The sequence below is a fragment of the Schistocerca nitens genome, chromosome 8 (assembly GCF_023898315.1).
Source record: "Schistocerca nitens isolate TAMUIC-IGC-003100 chromosome 8, iqSchNite1.1, whole genome shotgun sequence".
In the NCBI taxonomy this organism is placed as follows: domain Eukaryota; kingdom Metazoa; phylum Arthropoda; class Insecta; order Orthoptera; family Acrididae; genus Schistocerca; species Schistocerca nitens.
Window position 1 is genome coordinate 125157984 of NC_064621.1, and position 21121 is coordinate 125179104.

General features: G+C 35.1%; 1 protein-coding gene across 1 annotated transcript in view; it reads left to right on the forward strand.

Annotated features, from left to right (window-relative positions):
- The first annotated feature begins 2488 nt into the window (after positions 1 to 2488).
- Positions 2489 to 21121, forward strand: part of LOC126199442 (bromodomain-containing protein 4-like) — a 69758-nt gene continuing 51125 nt past the window's right edge. Inside the window, exon 1 of the mRNA XM_049936360.1 lies at positions 2489 to 2500. Within this exon, the coding sequence (XP_049792317.1) occupies positions 2489 to 2500 (12 nt within the window). The remainder of the gene's footprint in view (positions 2501 to 21121) is intronic.

Consider the following 21121-nt stretch of genomic DNA (forward strand, 5'->3'; position numbering starts at 1 on the left):
TGTCAAGCTGTGATGCACAGATCGGCTCGAATAATGGCATCCGCAGGATTCTGCATTTCTGGAGCAGTGACTGTGACAGGACGTCCCGAGCGTGGCTGACCATGGAGCTCTGCATTGCGTGAGGCTGTAACTTTCCTTACCCATTGCCCAACTGTACTCCTTTCAACGCAGTATCGCCATACACTGCACACAAACGTCTGTGGATGTTCGCCACGGGCTATTTTTCTACACGTAAGAATTCAATAACAGCAAGCTGCTTGTAACGTGAGTCGTTTGTAGATGCCATTTTGACGCTGTTTTACGACTCTGCCATATGCCAGAACGGTTCGAAATTTCACCGGCTCACAGAACAAACATCAAATGTGAAGCACCAACAGTGACGTTTGTCTACGTATATTAATGGTTTCTTTAAATGTGGGGCATTACTTATTGAACGACCCTCGTAATACCTGCTAACGAAATTGTCATAAAATTTCGACACGGTAAAGTTACTCATGTGGCTGCACTCAAGTTACAACTGTATCTGTCCTAGTCTCCACTGGAGCAATAAATGAGGGTGCAACGCTGCAGTATTCTGCTAGATATGAGGTAACGTGAAGGCTTGTAAAGTAGGGGTTTCTTTGGTTCCCAGTTCCGGCCCTAATCAGGGATACATTTTTTTGCCGTTTAATGACAAAGCTACAAGGAGTCAAATCGAAAATCACTAAGGAAAATGTCATACTAGTTTACTGAGACACTGGATATTAGGTAAACGCAGACCGTTTCGAAGTCCAGAACGAGTAATATCTGAATAATTCGTGGTGTTAAAGGCTTGTTCCCGTTACAGATGTATTATGTTTTTATTAAAGTACACTTTCGTTGTAAGGATTTAGTTGTAATACAAATTCCATTTGAATTATTAATGTGCATATTTTAACAGCGTTGTACATTATTTTTCTGAACACAACAGTACACGACCAGAGATAAATTAATGTCCAGCAATATATTTTCTCGCATTATCTACAACAGTCTGACAATGCTCACGAAGTTTATCGACTCCACCCTTGTAGGAACGTATTGAATCTGAGCTAAATATGTCGTCAAACCAGGTTTGGAGAACGTATTCTTCTGAGAAGGAACTTTCTTCACTGTCTTTGCATAAGGAGCTTGAAAGGTAAACATTTGAGGGCATAAGATCGAAAGAATAAGTTTATGAGGGATGGTTTCTCAAATTCCTCGATAATTTCGTTAGTGAAATCGACATAGTGCGTTATTATGTAGTATCAACATGTGATGAAGTTTAGTAGGTCGTCTTCATTAAAGTGCGATTGAGACATGTCTTAGATGTTCGCGAAAATACCAGCTTGGGTGTACACTCACTTGAGAAGGTTTACGGAATATATAACACCCTTTCTGAGCCACCAGCGGCAAAATGTGTTCACACTACTCTTTACTTGAGTGTATATCATTTGTTGCGGCTCAGCTATTAATTCTATTAAGAAGTTAATGTAAAGACGTTATAATTAGTCACCAGTGGGAATATTGTATTGGAACTTTCAATGAACAGAATGATGCTGATTAATCAAAATGCATTAATAGTCATCCCTTTGATTTTTTTTTTGTTTTAAATTAGAGCAGACAGTAAAACTGCTCCCGACTACTGAACCTTGCCTACTGAATGCAGAGGTTGCATGATCCTTAAGTGGTCACACTTCATTACATATGTTTGGTATGGAGGCTTCGTCATTGTCAAAATATTCATGCTAGAACGATCTTCCTTGAAGGAAAAAAAAATCATTTCCGACTGTATTTTATTAAACTTAAACAACGTTTGTTAGTTTGAGGCATGCAAAATCCAAATCGTAACTGCAAGAGAAATACGAGAAATTAAAATAAGAAAATGACTGTTGATAAATACACTCGCAGCGCCGCACCTCGTTAACATGGTAGGAATCATCTGACGTTGTTGGCAAGTTGCATATGGCCACTAGCATGTAGCTGCTGTGGGGCCAGGAAACTCTTCAGGGTGACCTGTTCTGATCTTGTTAAGCCGCTAGCTGTTTGGCATAAATATTTCTGAGGCTTGTTGCTATTACAGCTGGATCTGAAAACGAAAAGAAATATGTTTCACGTTCCATGAGACTCATCATCAGATATACGATGTACGATTTAAAGAAATGAGGCAACGGAGTGGACTCGAGTATGTGTCTATGTTTACAGAGCACTATTTTTCTTCCTTCTACATTTCGGTTGTCGTTCTCGTTATTTGGTCTGGGCAGACGTCATGTAACACCTCTTCAGGTTTATCATCGAAGACTTCACTAAGTTTTTCCTTATTTCTTGTTTTTTTTTTATTCTTTACAAAGGGCAGGGACGACGAGGAATACTGTCCACCTTTAATGAACGACTCAGACTTCGTTTCCTTGGCAGCTGTCGGCGGCCAGGTTATGTGTCCAAGATCTACTTTTGTGTCATCTCGATGAAATATTCTGTTTGACTTCCATTTAAGATGTGCCACAGAGTAAGTGAAATTTCTTGGACACAACAAAGAAAGGTATACCACAGCAATGTCATGTTGGCTTAGTGGTAAGAGACTCGATTTACAATGTTCTGGTTGATATCCAAGTCTTAAATCTCATTGGAGGAAAGCTGTGGTTTGGAAGACTTTCTCTTGGTATCTTTCTTCGATATGCAAACGGCTCCAGTGATATTTAGTCACTAAATGGCAAGACAGCTCTGCATCAAAAGCCATCTCACAACATCCGTTCTATGCAGTGTGGAAGTGAGAAGATAGATCAATTTTGCCAAGTACTAAGGAAGAAGCAGAAAAGTCTCAAAGGGACCATTAATGACGATATTTGTGTATTGTCATGTAGGGAATCATCACTCTGAATTAATTCTGGAGATGGAAAACATTTTTTCATATCTTTCATTTTGTAGCTTCATCAGAAGGGATACATTTTCATTGTAAATATATCTTCTGATTATTCTGTGATATACTAGAATCATTTCACAACTGTGGCTGAAACAAACAGGTTTCTATCATTACATGAAACTTGGTTGTACAAATCATGTCATAATTGTATAATTCAACTGCATTATCTATACATTTCAGCCATGGAGATATAACGCATGTTTCAAAGATTTTCAGGCCATTTTCTGCAAGAACAATTGGCACATGAGTAACTGCCATGCCTGTGTCGAAATTTTATGACACTTGCATTAGCAGCTAATAGATTCTCCCACTCTCCCACATATGCCATGTACAGAACAAGCAGATCTGAGGAAACATAGCAGAATACCTACAGTGTCACTTTCAATTACAGTATGATCTTCATAACTTCGTTGATGAGTAACAAAGTCAGATGGAATGTCTATGTTCCACTGTAGACCGACTCTATTTCTTTCACTTAGTGTATCATTTCTTTGTCATGGAAGAGGTTTGGTGTCACAGACCATATTACTCTATTTTGTATGTATAGGGCATGCAACTGGTAGAATGACATAGTAGTTAATATTGTCAGTTACTAATCTGGAGCTAGGTGTTTTGATACCTTCACTTGGATGAGCTTTGAGTCATGGTAAGAGTTATTAGTTTGTGAGGACAATGCGAACCATGAAGTATTCATAATTTTAAAGTTTCCTTAAGTATACAACTGTAGATGTAGTAGACACAAATGCCCAAAGTATAATTGTAATGTTCAAACTAATTCATTCAGTCTAATTTAATCAATGAATTTAAATGGAACTCATTTTAAAAAAAGAAATCATACAGAATTAAATGTTTGTAATCCCCAATAAAACTATAAATATTTTAAAAATCCTCAATTAATATTCTGTTTTGAATACCATAAATTAAACTCTTTTGATCATAAAAAAAGGTTGTGTATCATCAGGAATTTTGTGCTTAAAACCATTATTTTAATTATTGTATGTGCTTGTGTGCCTCTGACATTCAGTTACTTGTGTAGACTATTACTACTCACAGAATGCAGTCTAAATATCGTTCCCCTAACATTCAGTACTGGTGCTCTTCAAGTCTGCAACTGAACTAGGCTGACCAGCAACTTCTCAAATATTATATTGTCGACAGTTACCTATAAATTTTTTCAACAAATTTCTTTTTTTGCCTTATATACTAAACAATTAGTTTTAATTCTTTGTCTTCCATTTTTTGTTGTTATTCAACTGGAACATGTTTGAAAATGTTTTATTTTTTACATTTGAGACAACAAAATATAATTGTCTGAGAGGTGACTGGGCTTCTTCATTTATATATATCAAGAGTTAACTAAATTTAAATTTATTTATATCTGATGTAATAGTATAACCAAGTAAAAAAATTGGAATTGCTCATGTTATTGAGTTTCTTGAGAAAGGAATCCATATCTGTAAGTTTAAATTTCGCCTAATAAAATTATTTTTAATGGTGCTGCTGCTGCTGCAGGTTTAACATTATCTTTTAGTCTTATTAATAGAAACTTCACTAATTTGAAGTTTTTATTGATTGATTAGTAGTACATACTTTGTTGTAAAGTTTAACTGAAACACTTGGCATAATACCAAACTGCTTAAAAGTTAAGTCATTGAAGGAAAATGTTGACTTATATTTGTACCATTAACAACAACTTCTTTAAGAAGGAAATTGTACTCATGGAATTTATGACTTATTTGTTCATTTCGAGTCATCAACAAAAAGTCAGTTATTTGTTTATCTTATTCCTTATTCTTAATTCATTAAAGTTACGAATTATAATTAAGGGTTGAATAGATAGTTCTTATCTTTTGAAGATTATCTTCTGTAGCACTGTCATATAACATATTTCACTTCTTAAAATTTGTTATATTTGATTAATATCTTTTTGTAAATACTGTTTGGTAATGGCATCATAACCACAAATTACATCACCCATGTCTGCTGAACGTTTATTTTTAAAGGTAATTTTACTGAATTCATTCTCATATTGTTTAGTATAATTTTCTATTTCTAATTCTATTTCATTGTTTATTTCTCTAATTTATGCCCATTAGTGTGTTATTGCATTTCTAATAAAATTTTACTGAACTTAATATTTAATTTATTTCTTTTTATAATTCACATTTATTTTTTAAATCTGAATCTCCTAAATAAATTTATTATTTATATTTAATTCAGAGATTTTTGTAATTTTTCATATTTTTTTAATTTATGTCCAAAAAGTGCCATTTACAAAATTTAAAAAATCATTAATTTAGCAATATCTGCCAATGGTTATAAACTGAATAGACATTAATGACCACACATAAATTCACCAAAATTAGGCATTCTTTCAACATTATAATATAATAAATTTCCAAGGTAATTACACAGTTTGGGTGTATTTGCTCTAAATGAATGAGAAATAAATTAAAATTTTTCTTTTAGAAAAAATGTAATGCATAACCAACATTATTCATATTTTTTCTGTTTTTTAGGTAATTCATTACTTAGGAAAACACTTCGAAAACAATTAATTTTTAATTATATAGCTAGCTTTACTAAATCAAAATTTATAGTGCTTCGTTACTGTTTTGCTGTTATTTCATATATTTTTCTCTAGTTCCTTTATTTTTTATTGCTAAATTATTTATTTTTTGTTCTTCCAATTTGTAATCTTTTTGATTTTTATCTATTATTATTTTTGCTTTACCAGCGATTTTACCGATCTTAGCTGAACATGATAATGCAATGTTTATTATGGTAAAAAACCACCTCCATGATTTCTTAAATCAGAATCTGTTTTTTTCTTTTTATAAAATGTTCAGCACTTATTTCACCTAATGTTATAACTAAATTTCGACCTGATTTTATTATTCCTTTTGTTCATTAGTTACAAAATCCCTACTAATATTTAAATGTTCATTATTTAGTTTTATTTTAATTGCTTTAAGTTTGGTTTGGCTACTTGGAGCAAAGTATAATCAATTATAAAATTATTCATGGATTTGGATTAAAATTTTATAAAATTGTGACTAAAAATTAATTAAACATCTCATTTATACTAATTTTCATAAAAATTTGATTAAATTTACGTAAAAGGATTTTGTTTTGATTAAGATTTCATAAATTTCTTATGAAAAGTTATAAAAATATTTTCCTTAGGTTAAATTTTATAAAACCTTGATTAAATTTTGTAAAAAACATTTTGTTGAATATGGTTATAACCTATTCACTAGTAATTTCTGTTTCTATATGTTATTCCTCTAGCTGCTGTTGCTGCTAATTCGTCTCCAAATAAGCCATCATCAGAATACATTCTATCTATTGCAGTTAACTGAAGTTCTGTATCTGTTTTGTACGTTTTTTCATATTCATTATTAGTTCTATAGGAAATGTCATATTTTCTACAAGCCTCAGCTCTTGGAATTTTCTTTATCATCACTAGTTAATCTGCTTTCTAATTTTGTTCCCAGAATACAGTAATTTCAACCATGTAGGTACATTTCAATAGTTAATTTATTAATTACAGTATTAACTAACCCTTTTCCATAATTTTCCGATTACCAAGACGTGTAAGGTAAGTTACTGAAAAATGTAACGTAATATAGGATAGCATTTGCATCACTAATAATACAATCATATAATTTAGAATGAAATTTTCACAGTGGAGTGTGTGCTGATATGAAACTTCTTGGCAGATTAAAACTGTGTGCTGGACTGAGACTCAGGACCTGTGCCTTTCAGGGGCAAGTGCTTTACCAACTGAGTTACCCAAGCATGACTCGTAACCGTCCTCACAGCTTTAATTCCGTCAGTAGGAAATTTGGAAAGTAAGAGACGAGGTAATGGCAGAATTAAAGTTGTGAGGACGAGTTGTGAGTAATGCTTGGGGATCTCAGCTGGTAGAGCACTTCCCTGCAAAAGCCAAAGGTCTTGAGTTCGAGTCTTACTCTGGCACACAGTTTTAATCTGCCAGAAAGTTTGAATCATATAATTTGTTTGTTAAAATCTTTGGTATTCCTACTTTTTAATTTAATACTTTTTATTTCCAGTTAGTGCTTCACCATGAATTACTGCTTATCGTTTGATTAATTGGAAAACTCATTTGCCTATTTGATTAATTTTTCTGTAGTTTCTTAAATATAATAGTAGAACAATGCTTTCAGATAAACTTGGATCTGGATCTAAATCTACTGTGAAGTTTTTAGAAAAATAAGTTTTGGCAATTTATTCTACCATATATCAATACTTATTACCTCTACCTCATTTGGTTTGGTGTATTATGAGAATGTAATGCAACTGAATCAAACAATATATCTACATAAATCAGTGGACAAAATGTTTTACTCATATTGTCCATAGTATTTTTTCATATTAATAGATTCATTATTCCATCTCTTCCTTCATATGTTTTACTACCAGCTGTTAATTTATCATTACCACATTTTACTGGCAGTTTACCAACAAATCTAAATGTATCAACAGGCCTTGATCCAGAATATGTACCTTTACCGTATTTGATAATTTCTAGCATTCTTTCACTCAAATATATTTTTTAATATTTGATGCTTGTTCATAATTATTTTAATTCTTTATCTTATCCTGTTTTTAATATTTGTTCACTGAATCTTGTATTTCTGATATACTTAACGTACAACCTCTTCTATATGTTTTGACTTACGCTACATGATTAAATTCTTCTAAATAATGTTGTTCTTGATAACAAGCAGTGTGTTTCCCAAGTCTTTTAGATTCTTCAGCTGCTTTTAAAACCTTATCTCCTCTATTTTACGTTTTTAATTTTTACATATTCACTTCTACATTGTATTTTTATTTTTTACATTCCTCTCCTACTTGTTCTTTTATCTTTGTATTTCGTCTAACTATTTTAACAATCTCAGGGTCATATTTTTTACATGCAATAACAGAAAACATTGATGATTTACTTGATAAAGCTTTGCAAAAAACGATTATGTTGTTTTAAAAATACTTAAGTTTCGTTTTGTTCTGTCTGTGTTGTTAAAAAGAGATTTGTTTAGTAAGGAAGAAAGCTGCAATGATTTTTATATGATAACTGATAGTTAATGATCATGTTGCTCAATAATACTTAACATTTCTGTCTAGTTTACTTTGTTGAAAATGTTGCTTGGTAATAATATAGTTTGAAAATCACTTACATTTCTTTTTGAAAAATTTATATTTCCATTCATTAGGTTTTCTAGCCATATGTATTTTAATAAATGAAAATTTTTCAGTATTCCAACATTTAGTACTGATTTCTTTCAAATCATCAGATTTTAAATCAACACTGACAAATTCAGTGTAGATATGAGTAAATTCATTATCTTGTATAACAAAATTTAAAAATTAATATTATCTCTAGTTCTTTTGGTACTTTGAAATATGTTTGAGTTAAACAAAAACAATTTATTGCTATATGTCTTTGTATAGAAAATATTCTGTAATTGTATCTTATCTTCAAGTATATAATCATCGAATAAAACAACTGAGTTACCTTCACATTCATCAAATGGTGAAATTCCATCATTATTTTCAAGAAAGTATAAATTTATCCATTATGCTTATTTCCAATGTTTTCGTATCTTTTTATAAATTCTGTGAATAAATGTTATGTTCATGCCAGTGGAAGCTACAAGTGGTAAAAGATAATTACTGGTCATTAATGTCGTTTTTCAATAACCACTTGAGCATATTACTGCACATGAAACAGAACTTAGTATAAGTTCACCATAGTTTTTTTAAATTATATTTTCTGGAATTCTTTTTAATTTGTTCCAAACATTTATTTCCTTTAAACCTAGTTAAGAATTTATGAACTTAAATATCCATCACTTATTCCAATTTATGAGAAGCAAATTCAAGCTGTATAAATGAATATTACTAAAGAATCAATTAATTTTGTGGATTTTAATGGTAAGCGCCTTTGTAATATGCTTTTTTATTGTATATTAATTTTTTTGTATATTTTATATATTAAATTTTTTATTATATATTAAACAATTCAATTGGAAGAACATATATTTTTTTTAAATTGCTTCATTTTCATTATCTATATGCTTAAGTGCTTTATATGTTTAATATATTCTTAAATTTTAGCAACATATTTAGCTTTACACGAAGGATTGTTAATTTCATCAAGAATTGTGAAAACTTTCTTATCATCATCAATAAGCTTCTTGTTTATGAGATCTATGAATGATTCCATGTATTTCAAACGATTTTTATTAGAGTTTTTTATTTGCTGCAATCTCTGTTTTCATTTTTTATGGCATCATCTCCATTTTCCATTTTTCATTTTTGAAGAAAATGTGAGTGGGAAACCTAACAAAAATCGTATCTTGACTACTGGTGTGTTGGTAAATATTTTACGTCTGGTGATTAAAGTTGCCTACCTTCTAGAACATATCACTTCTCCTCATACACGTGTCAGTAAATTGGGTACAATACATAGTTTTATACTATGCAGTATACTGTCAGCATTCTGACGAGTAATCACACTGCTAGCAGATACTCCTGTAATGTTGATCAGATACTGTATGCTCAATGTCAATCACACAGCGCTTTATGAGCAGTTAATAAGGAATGATGTTCGCCTGCATGCATGGACACATGAGATGAAAGTACAGAAACTCTTAATGATAAATGGGGTGGGCCATTGCTGATGACCTAGCAACTACATATCATGCTAATGGAGTGGGTGTAGAGGTTAAGTGATCATAGTGCTCTTCAACGCCAAACATTGTAATGTGGTATGTATTTGTTAGGCCCTGTTTAGAAAACGACAACTTTAAGTAAAATAACGCAAATGCGCTGTGAAACAACAATAGTGCCACTGTTGTCAACGTTTTCAACTTGTACCGTACAGCATGAAGCGCGAAGCACCCGCTTATGAATACTCTATTGGCCTATGACCGATCCAAGTGTATAACACTAAATATGTTTTAGACAAACGTTTGCTCATCTGCGCACAAAACAAAACACATAATGAAGAAGCCACACAAAGGTGCATAGTCTTGTGGGCAAAATACAGAATGGTACACCATTTATCGGAAAAAAATCCTGTGTAGCGGCGAAATATAGTGTGTCGTCCTCTACTGAAACCCCAAGATGGCGGCGAACTATAAGTGCTCCATAAATAGACTGAAAATCCAGTTTTTGATGAAATCTGTTTGTTCATTTAGTATTTCTGACGAAAATTTTGTTTTACTCTGTAAAATATCAAATTCCTCAAGCCTATTTAATAGCAGCCCCTCTGGGGCTTTGTGCAGAATTTTAAGATTAGTCTGGCTGTTTCGTACAAGATTCCTTTTTATATACCCATCATTGATTTTTGTAGGACCAACGAGTTTCTCCTATGTAAAATTTATCGCGATCACTACAGTTATCCTGTAAGCTCTCATTCCCTCACACATGTTATGCCTGGGCTCAGTCGAGTGTCGCAATTTGTTCCGTAATTTACTGTTCGTTTTAAGCCCTGATCTGATATTATATTTCTTGAATCTGCTTAGTACATGTTCAGTGAATGTTCCATTGTATGTCATACTTATCCTCAGTACTTTTGTTAATTATAAGCTTACTATATAGAGACCCAACTTCAGTATTGTGACCATTCGATCTTGCTATCTGTTCTAAAATATTCAATTATTTTATGCCATTCTCATTGAAGGGCAGCTTTATTAACCTATTTAGCAAATCCCGAAAATAAGCCCATATATGCCCTTGTGGGTGGCATGAGTCCGCTGGTATAACAGCCAAACGTCAATTTGTCTGTGGACTTATTTGTAGTTAAATCGATAAATTATTGCTTGTTTAATTTCGTGCTCAACTGTAATTCTACGCTGGGGTGTAAACTTTTAAATTTCACGGTCACCTCTTTGTTTCCTGATTGCGATTTACTACTATGAAGGTGTCATCCACATCCTTACTATAAGTGATAATGTTATTCCAGATTTCTGGGTGTTTGACAATGAAACTGATTTCTAAGTGATCCAAGAAAATCTCGGCTCTTGTGCCCGATAAACTGTTTCCCTTAGTGAGGACCACTGATTGATGACAATATTTACCACTACATGCGAAGTAGTTAAAAGATAAATAAAACTAACATTTCGATCAGTTCTATTATGTCGCCTTGGCAATTTTTTTATGTTTTAACAAATTATACTTATAACACCAATGGTTTCAGAAACTGGTATACTAGTATATACATAAACGACATCCAAAGGAAGATAAGTAAGCATCTTCTGGAAGGACTAAATATTTTGTCTTTTCTACAAAATGGTAAGAGCTCGTCAAAGAAAAGCGTCTATCAAAAGTGTAAGCATCTCTGAATCTTTTATTGATATCCCTGTTCAACATACACATGGGCGCAGCACGACTGTTCACAGCTGGACACACCAGATGAGACTCATTGTGCTGCTTCACCTTTGATTTAAGTGTAGGTATACTTCAGTTCATTACTGCTACTCTTTCCCTACCTCTCTCTGTTGGATATAGAAAAAAAACCGGACTTTAATTACATTTTCAATACTGCATTAAATTTTTGCACTGAATGGTATTTAATCTCGGTAATACCACTACCTATGAAAAATTCCATAGTTTTGGTAATATAATCACAATCGTCAATTAACACAAACGAATTTCGCCTATGAGCCTTCGTTACTATGTATTTGTTTTCATATAACTTTTCGTTTAACTGCATTAGCGTTTTTAATAGAAAAGGGGATTTTTCCATATCTTGTTTGGTTTCCCTATTGCCCTTTTTAGACTAATGACAATGTCTGCTTGTTGACTTTTACTTAATTTCGCTACATCGCAAATTCTTTTTACTTCAGCAATAGTACTTTTGACTAATATATTGTTAACTCTAGGAGAGACGTTGTACTTCAATCCTTTATGCAACTAATTTAATATCTCACTGCTTAAATGAAATTACTCCAGTTAGATACCCTATTCGCAAAGACATGACTAGCTGCATTGCTGTTCTCGTCTCTACAGTACCTAATTAACACAGAAATTTTCTTTTCGTGCCTCTTCAAAACACAATGATGCCCATTCGCATTGAATGAAGAATTACACTGAAACACAGTACAAATATTCCTAAAGAATGTTTCTAAAGGGAAAAGCTTTCTCCTATACATGTCTCTTAGTCTGTAGGTATGTTTTATTTCACTTCCTACCCACACGATTTCGAAGCGCTGTTTAATCTTTGCTGCTGTTCTGGAACTGTTGAAGGCTCCTAATCTTGCATATTTCGGTATAACTCCATGGACTAAAAACGTTTTACAATTACCAAATACGCAGCAACCAGTCGCATATTCATGTTTTATTTATTCAGTTTTGCAAATCGATTTCAACTGATTAACAGCCATTATCGGTGCTTTCAACCAATATGTGCCCTAAGCAGTACTACTGTCTTATGAATAAATAAAACATGATTTTTCGACTGGTTGCTTCATATTTGGTAAATTTATGGTTTACAGTCACTGCACGACTTGGGAACCACAAGCAGCCCACCATTCATAAAAAAGTTTTGTTGAAGTTTATTCTCCTAATGCTCTTCTTGATACTTCGTTTTATCTTATGTAATTCTTCGATGTCTCTGAGTGCCCGACCAGGCATAGTATCAGCTGCAATTTTAACGAAAATACTGTCAGACGACGCAGCCATCTAGATGCATTTTTAATAACTTACCTCTTGACCACACTTTTACTTTTCACCAACCTTAGGCGTTTCAACTTTCCGTCATTTTCAAAGACTACAAAAATACAGCATAAAAATGTAATTAGACGACATGAAAATATCACACATTTCACCATTGATGAAACACATATTACAGCGACTAGAATATGGTTTCCCAGCTTACCATTGCTACGTCAGTCATATGAAAACATTAGATACACTGTATCACACCAACATTTTCGAGCGCGAAACAAATGCAAATTGCCACCAGGGAAGACCTTACTTGCGTTATCTTAAGTATGCCGACTGAGTGTTCTTATGCAGCTCCTCAGTCACTCACGCTGCACGGCAGAATTTGAAAACTGTTGACAACAGCGCTACTGCATCTGTTTCACAACGCTTTCATGTTATTTGATTTAAGCTGTCACTTTTTAAACAGAAACAAGTTGTACAATTTTCGTTAACATTTTTGGATACAGTGATCAATGCAGTAATTATATTCTAACTAAAGTTCAGTCTTGATCACAGTACTTATGTCTCAATAACACAGGTGACCGGTTTCGGTTATGTTTATATAACCATCATCAGACCCATGGCTTCCTTGGAGGATGGTAGGCGTAGCTCTCCTCAGCTGCTACGAAGTCGACTGTTGACTTCGTAGCAGCTAAGGAGAGCTCCGCCTACCATCCTCCAAGGAAGCCATGGGTCTGAAGATGGTTATATAAAGATAACCGAAACCGGTCACCTATGTTATTGAGACTTAAGTGTTGTGATCAAGACTGAACTTTAGTTAAAATATAACAAATTGCAGCTTGAACCACGTAGCCAGCACCGCCTAGCGGTCAAGTCCACTTGGCTTCCAAAACTTTCACTTGCTAGCAATTTGCACTTGTCTTGTGCTCGACAATGTTCACGTGATACAATGTACCTAATGTTTTTAAATGACTGATACAGCAATGGTAAGCTAGGAAGCCGTATTCTAGTCGTTGTAATATGTATCTTATCAATGGTGATATGTATCACATTATCATATCATCTTTGAAAATGTCGGAAAGTCAAAACACGTAAGGCTGATGGAAAATAAAAGTATATATATATATATATATATATATATATATATATATATATATATATATATGTCGTCTTCTAATATTTCTACATGAATTTCGCTGGCTATATACAGGGTGGTCCATTGATCGTGCCCTGGCAGAAGCGTCAAACAAAAAAACTACAAAGAATGAAACTTGTCTAGCTTGAAGGGGAAACTATGCAGCGCCATTTATCACAAAGCGAAAAAAGTGGCCCAACTAAAACATTCATATTTCTTTACGTACTACACAAATATGTATAAAAAATGGGGGTTCCTATTTTTAAAAAAACGCAGTCAATATCCATTTCACCTATGGCAGCGCCATCTATCGGGACAACCATAGCGCCATCTGGTTTCGCCCTTCAAGCTAGACGAGTTTTGTTCATTATTGTTTTATTGTTTATTCGTTTGATGCTTATTTCATGAGATATTTGGCCCGGTACTATCAATGGACCACCCTGCATACATGAAAATTGTGCATAACTATTTTCTGAGAGTATTTACAATGTCTGTGTATCCTACTAAACATGAACCCGCTACCTTTTACTTGAGTCTATTTTTTAAGTGTGGTGCTTTAATCTTAATACACCTTTATTATTTCATTTTCTACTGAGTATGAACGTTTTGAGGTTCAGTTAATTGGTTTGCTTAAACTGATTGAGTGACGTCAGTGGCGTTCAGAACCATCTTAAATGTGTCTTAGTAACTGTTCGCCGTCAGCACACAGGACCGATGGATCTGAGCTATGTGTCGCGTGCGATATTGCCTGCACCCGGTCACTCGCTTCAAGAACCGACTCACGACCGGTTTAACCAGTTATTTCCATCAGTATTATGGACAGCACTATGTCGGGATGTTCTGCTATGGAAAATAACAATTACTTTAAGCAGTAGCTATAACTGATTTCTGTATTCTCACAAACACCTGCTGAAGTGAGAAAGATAGCTAATTGAAGTTGTTTTGAAACGCTTTTCTTGGGAATTGTTGCTTACTTTACAGAATATATTACGTTTTTCGCTGATGCCAACTGGATTGTGTACGGATTTTCAGTGTGCTGAAACAATTCATTTTACGTTATTAGTCTTCATTTCCTTTTATATTCATTAGCCTTAGAGCTTAATTATAAGTATTTACACAATTTATTCGATGTGTCTACGGTAATGTTACCAATAGCATCACTACTCATTACCAAAATTCTTGTTATAAACAGTGTGAAGGAGACTGAGATTATATGAAATGAGAAAGGGCTTTAGTATAATTGTATAGCATAGTTGAACCTTTAAATCACGATATACTCTTAAAGTTCCAGGCTGTAAGTACATTATTCAACTTTAATAATTCATGTAATTACTTCATAAAAAACTCAAAATCATATGATGGAGCCCATTGTTTCGCGACTTTTATAATGAACTTCCCACCAATTTTACTTCTACAGCATATGCTTCAAAATGCTACTCACTGCATACTCAGAGAGTTCATTTTCAATTACTTTTTGGTGTAATTGGCAGCTCCTACTTCCACATCACTGCTTAAAGTAGTTCGTGATTTCTGGATAATAACAAATCTAACATAAATTTCGTACTCGAAGAGGGCAAAGCCAAACGAAGGGCAACCGCAAAATCACACTGAATAAACAGAGAAACGAATCGCCGCCGTATGGCCACATCCCACCGCCAGGCAGCCATATTGCGCGCACCATGCTCATTTGACTCACCAGATTGCATGGGCCTTACATTCAACCAGGGACCAGTGACCGAGCGCTGCGATATTCCCACACATGTGAACCTACGAGGTGATCGGGCGCCCATGCGACGGATCGCTGTGATCGGGAACTCGTATGAGGGACCCATAAGTTTGAAGACAGCTGGCAGTAGCACGACGCAGTGTGAAACTCACTGGACCACGCTGCCATGCTGATCTGAGATGTTTTGAGATAATGACGGCGTTACCAGTTTACAATAGCAAAATTAATATAATTTGTCTTAAAACTTACACACATGGAAGATGCCGCTCCAAACAGTAATTCGGTGATCATTGAACACTTGGAACAGCCAGGGAAAACTTCAGAATTCCATAGAATTTTGTGAAAAATGCAACTGCTTATCTTCCAGCAATGAGCACCAGCTCTGTTATTACATTGTTTCTATTAAGTGCAATAAAACTTGCACTTTTCATGCACTTTTCTCCGCCCTCACTATTGGTAAAAAAAATCTTTAAATTATCTTTTTCGTACGGATATCAATGCAACAGACACTGTTTGCATACTGCGGTGGTCTCGCGGTTCTAGGCGCTCAGTCCGGAACCGCGCGACTGCTACGGTCGCAGGTTCGAATCCTGCCTCGGGCATGGATGTTTGTGATGTCCTTAGGTTAGTTAGGTTTAAGTAGTTCTAAGTTCTAGGGGACTGATGACCACAGATGTTAAGTCCCATAGGGCTCAGAGCCATTTGACCTATTTTTGAACTGTTTGCATAAACAATTCATTCATTGCCACAGTTTTTCTACAGTCTACATAGACCCTCCTGTCTGGTGACAAATATAAGAGTTCTTGGTTGATCTCACTGATTTTACACCACGCCTTCCGGCAATATGTCTTCAATAATAATCGAGCAATTAATAATCGTGTTCAACATCACATGGTTACATTCCGCAATTAACCAGTTCTCGCTATCTTATGTTATTTTCTTATTCCTTAAGATCTTCTATATCAAAATGATTCAGCTTCTTCTCCAATCTGTCAAACCATCTGTCTCCTTCTTTGATACGCCTCAACTCGTATCTTTGAATACTTCATATACGTAATGTCAGGCGCTTTCTGTCAAAAAGCCTTTACTGTGTTTCTGTCTACACTTTTCAATACACTAACAAATTCTCAAAATAAAATTCCATCCTTTCCTTCCCGTTGCAATATTTTTTTCCGCATTCCCCTCGACACATCACAGTCTAAAGATTGCTTAGAAATATTTCTTCCTTCCCCATTACATGTACAATTCCTTCATTAACATGTTTTCATCAACCTCTGTTCACCAACTGTCTCACCTGTCATACCTCAATTAAAAAACGCAGATATTAATTTTGAGATTACTGTCATAATATTTGATTACATTTATTCAATACATTAACTTTACATAAAAGTAAAGTAAAAGGAATTCATACACCACTAAAATTTCATACACTCATACAAATTCACTCACATTTTATGTTCGTATTAATAATAATTGGTAAATACATATGCAAATTCTTAACAGTAGGAACATACAGACTCAACTAAACAAAAAGTACTGTCGAGTAAACAAATAGTAATTACAAGAGATAAATATCTCCTTCACCCCAGATATCTTATGAATGTCTAAGTCTTTATGAAAATGTCTGACAGTTAATTTAATCTGTATTAATCTTCATTCGTACCCGAACTGACGCTGCATTGACCCACACTGTGGTGCTAGAGCAGTGCCGGGTGGCCACTATTAGTCTATCGATTGTCCATAAGTTGTCACACTTCAGCAGTTAGCGTTCGCGGGTCGCAGACATGTGATCCACTTATCCCCCCCCCCCCCAGTCAGTGATATTCCTCTGCTACATGTGGCATTCGACTCAACAGATAAACCACACTTCCATGTATAACACTCAACAAATGGTAGCAGGGCACTCTGAGTCAATAGTCGTAACTGCAGTGTTGGGTCCAGTCTCATTAGACACATCTTCTTGTACCTAAACGTTACTTTAGTAAATCATCACATGAACATGTAAAATAGAAACAAAAAAATTGCTCTAAAATCACTTATTTTTATTTTATCTTGATATGTTACATTTTACCTTCTAATGGGCCATACTTGATTGACCTCCTCCACATAGTAGTTTCACCTGTTCAGCCACTGACTTCTTAATTCGACTTTTCAATAAATATAATGGCACTTCGGTTTAGCACTAGATACTTTCATCAATGCCTCCATCTTCTCCCTCTTCCAGGGTGACATACTGAAGAATTTTTGTGTGCTAGTAATACTTCCGTCCACATAAAAAAAAATTCAATTCGCTAACACCCAAGGAATAAAATCGGAGTACATTTGGTGCATTGCGTCTACATATGTGTATAGTTGAAATTAAGTTCCTTCTTACTGACGTCTTCCTTCACCTCAAGAACTTCCCCTACTCTCTCGTGTTCGTCATCTTCTATTGTTGTTTCGTTGTTGTTGTTGTGGTCTTCAGTCCTGAGACTGGCTTGATGCAGCTCTCCATGCTACTCTATCTTGTGCAAGCTTCTTCATCTCCCAGTACCTACTCCAACCTACATCCTTCTGAATCTGCTTAGTGTATTCATCTCTTGGTCTCCCTCTACGATTTTTACCATCCACACAGCCGTCCAATACTAAATTGGTGATCCCTTGATGCCTCTGAACATGTCCTACCAACCGATCCCTTCTTCTAGTCAAGTTGTGCCACAAACTTCTCTTCTCCCCAATCCTATTCAATACTTCCTCATTAGTTACGTGATCTACCCATCTAATCTTCAGCATTCTTCTGTAGCACCACATTTCGAAAGCTTCTATTCTTTTCTTGTCCAAACTATGTATCGTCCAAGTTTCACTTCCATACATGGCTACACTCCGTACATATACTTTCAGAAACGACTTCCAGACACTTAAATCTATACTCAGTGTTAACAAATTTCTCTTCTTCAGAAATGCTTTCCTTGCCATTGCCAGTCTACATTTTATATCCTCTCTACTTCGACCATCATCAGTTATTTTGCTCCCCAAATAGCAAAACTCCTTTACTACTTTGAGCGTCCCATTTCCTTATCTAATACCCTCTGCATCACCCGACTTAATCAGACTACATTCCATTACTCTCATTTTGCTTTTGTTGATGTTCATCTTATATCCTTCTTTCAAGACACTATCCATTCCGTTCAGCTGCTCTTCCAGGTCATTTGCTGTCTCTGACCGAATTACAATGTCATCGGCAAACCTCAAAGTTTTTGTTTCTGCTTCATGGATTTTAATACCGACTCCGAATTTTTCTTTTGTTTCCTTCACTGCTTGCTCAATATACAGGTTGAATAACATCGGGGAGAGGCTACAACCCTCTCTCACTCCCTTCCCAACCACTGATTCCCTTTCTTGTCCCTCGACTCTTATAACTGCCATCTGGTTTCTGTACAAACTGCAAATAGCCTTTCGCTCCATGTATTTCATCCCTGCCACCTTCAGAATTTGAAAGAGAGTATTCCAGTCAACATTGTCAAAATATTTCTCTAAGTCTACAAATACTAGAAACGTAGGTTTGCCTTTCCTTAATCTAACTTCTACGATAAGTCGTAAAATCAGTATTGTCTCATGTGTTCCAATATTTCTACGGAATCCAAACTAATCTTCCTCAAGGTCGGCTTCTACTAGTTTTTCCATTCGTCTGTAAAGAATTCGCGTTAGTATTTTGCAGCTGTGACTTATTAAATTGATAGTTCGGTAATTTTCACACCTGTCAACACCTGGAATTATTATATTCTTCTTGAAGTCTGAGGGTATTTCGCCTGTCTCATACATCTTGCTCACTAGATGGTAGAGTTTTGTTAGGCCTGGCTCTCCCATGGCTCTCAGTAGTTCTAATTGAATGTTGTCTATTCCTGGTGCCTTGTTCCGACTCAGGTCTTTCAGTGCTCTGTCAAACTCTTCACGCAGTATCATATCTCCCATTTCATCTTCATCTACATCTTCTTCCATTTCCATAATACTGTCCTCAAGTACATCGCCCTTGTATAGACCCTCTACATACTCCTTCCACCTTTCTGCTTTCCCTTCTTTGTTTAGAACTGGGTTTCCATCTGAGCTCTTGATATTCATACAAATGGTTCTCTTTTCTCCAGAGGTCTCTTTAATTTTCCTGTAGGCAGTATCTATCTTACCCCTAGTGAGATAAGCCTCTATATCCTTACATTTGTCCTCTAGCCATCCCTACTTAGCCATTTTGCACTCCCTGTCGATCTCATTTTTGAGACGTTTGTATTCCTTTCTGCCTGCGTCATTTAATGCATTTTTATATTTTCTCCTTTCATCAATTAAATTGAATATTTCGTTACCCAAGGATTTCTACTGGCCCTCGTCTTTTTACCTATTTGATCCTCTGCTGCCTTCAATATTTCATCCCTCAAAGCTACCCATTCTTCTTCTATTGTATTTTTCCCCCATTCCTGTCAATTGTTCTCTTATGCTTTCCGTGAAACTCTGTACAACCTCTGGTTTAGTCAATTTATCCAGGTCCCATCTCCTTAAATTCCCACCTTTTTGTAGTTTCTTCAGTTTTAGTCTACAGTTCATAACCAACAGATTGTGGTCAGAGTCCACATCTGCCCCTGGAAATGTCTTACAATTTAAAACTTGGTTCCTAAATCTCTGTCTTACCATTATATAATCTATCTGAAACCTCTCAGTATCTCCAGGCTTCTTCCATGCATACAACCTTCTTTTATGATTCTTGAATCAAGTGTTAGCTATGATTAAGTTGTGCTCTGTGCAAAATTCTACCAGGCGGCTGCCTCTTTCATTTCTTACCCCCAATCCATATTCACCTGATGTTTCGTATTTCAGTCCAAATACTTGTTTGACTCATCTCTCCATGCCAGTTTATCCCGTAGAAGCCTCTTCACCTCGGCATTACTAGCGCCATCTATCCATTTGAACCTGCTTAAAGTATTCACGCATTTGTCTCCGCCTATAACTTTTACCGCTTCCCACCTGTACCTTTCCCTCCAGTACAAAATCGACGATTCCCTGATAGCCAAGGATGTGTCCTATTAACCGAATCCTTCTTTCACCCAATTAACTCCATATATCCCTTTTTTCCCCTAGTTCTATTCAGAAACTCATAATTTACTGGTACATCTTCCTATTTAGTCTTTAGCATTTTTCTATATCATCACATTTCAAAAGCTATTTTCGTCTTCTTTGAAGTGCCAATCGCTCACGTTTCACTTACATACGTGGCTATTCTCCAGTCGAGTACCTTCAGAAAATACGTCCTAACAATTCAATTTGAATTACATGTTAACAAATTCCTCTTCTTCAGAAACAGTTTTCTTGCTACTTCCATTCTGCATTTTTCATCTTGCCTCCTTCAGCAATCATCAGTTAGTTTGTTGTCCAAATAACAAATCTCACCGGCAACTCACTTCCTAATCTAATTCTCTCAATATCGCCTGATTTACTGGAACTACATTCCACACCATTGTTTCACTTTTAATAAAGTTGATGTTATAATCCCTTCTCAGTACTCTATCAATACCGTTCAACAGCTCTTCCACGTCCTTGCCAATCACTGACGAAATTGTTATTTCATAGGTTAACCAAGAAGTTTCTTATTTCTCCTTCCTCAATTTTCATTCACTTTCCTAATTTC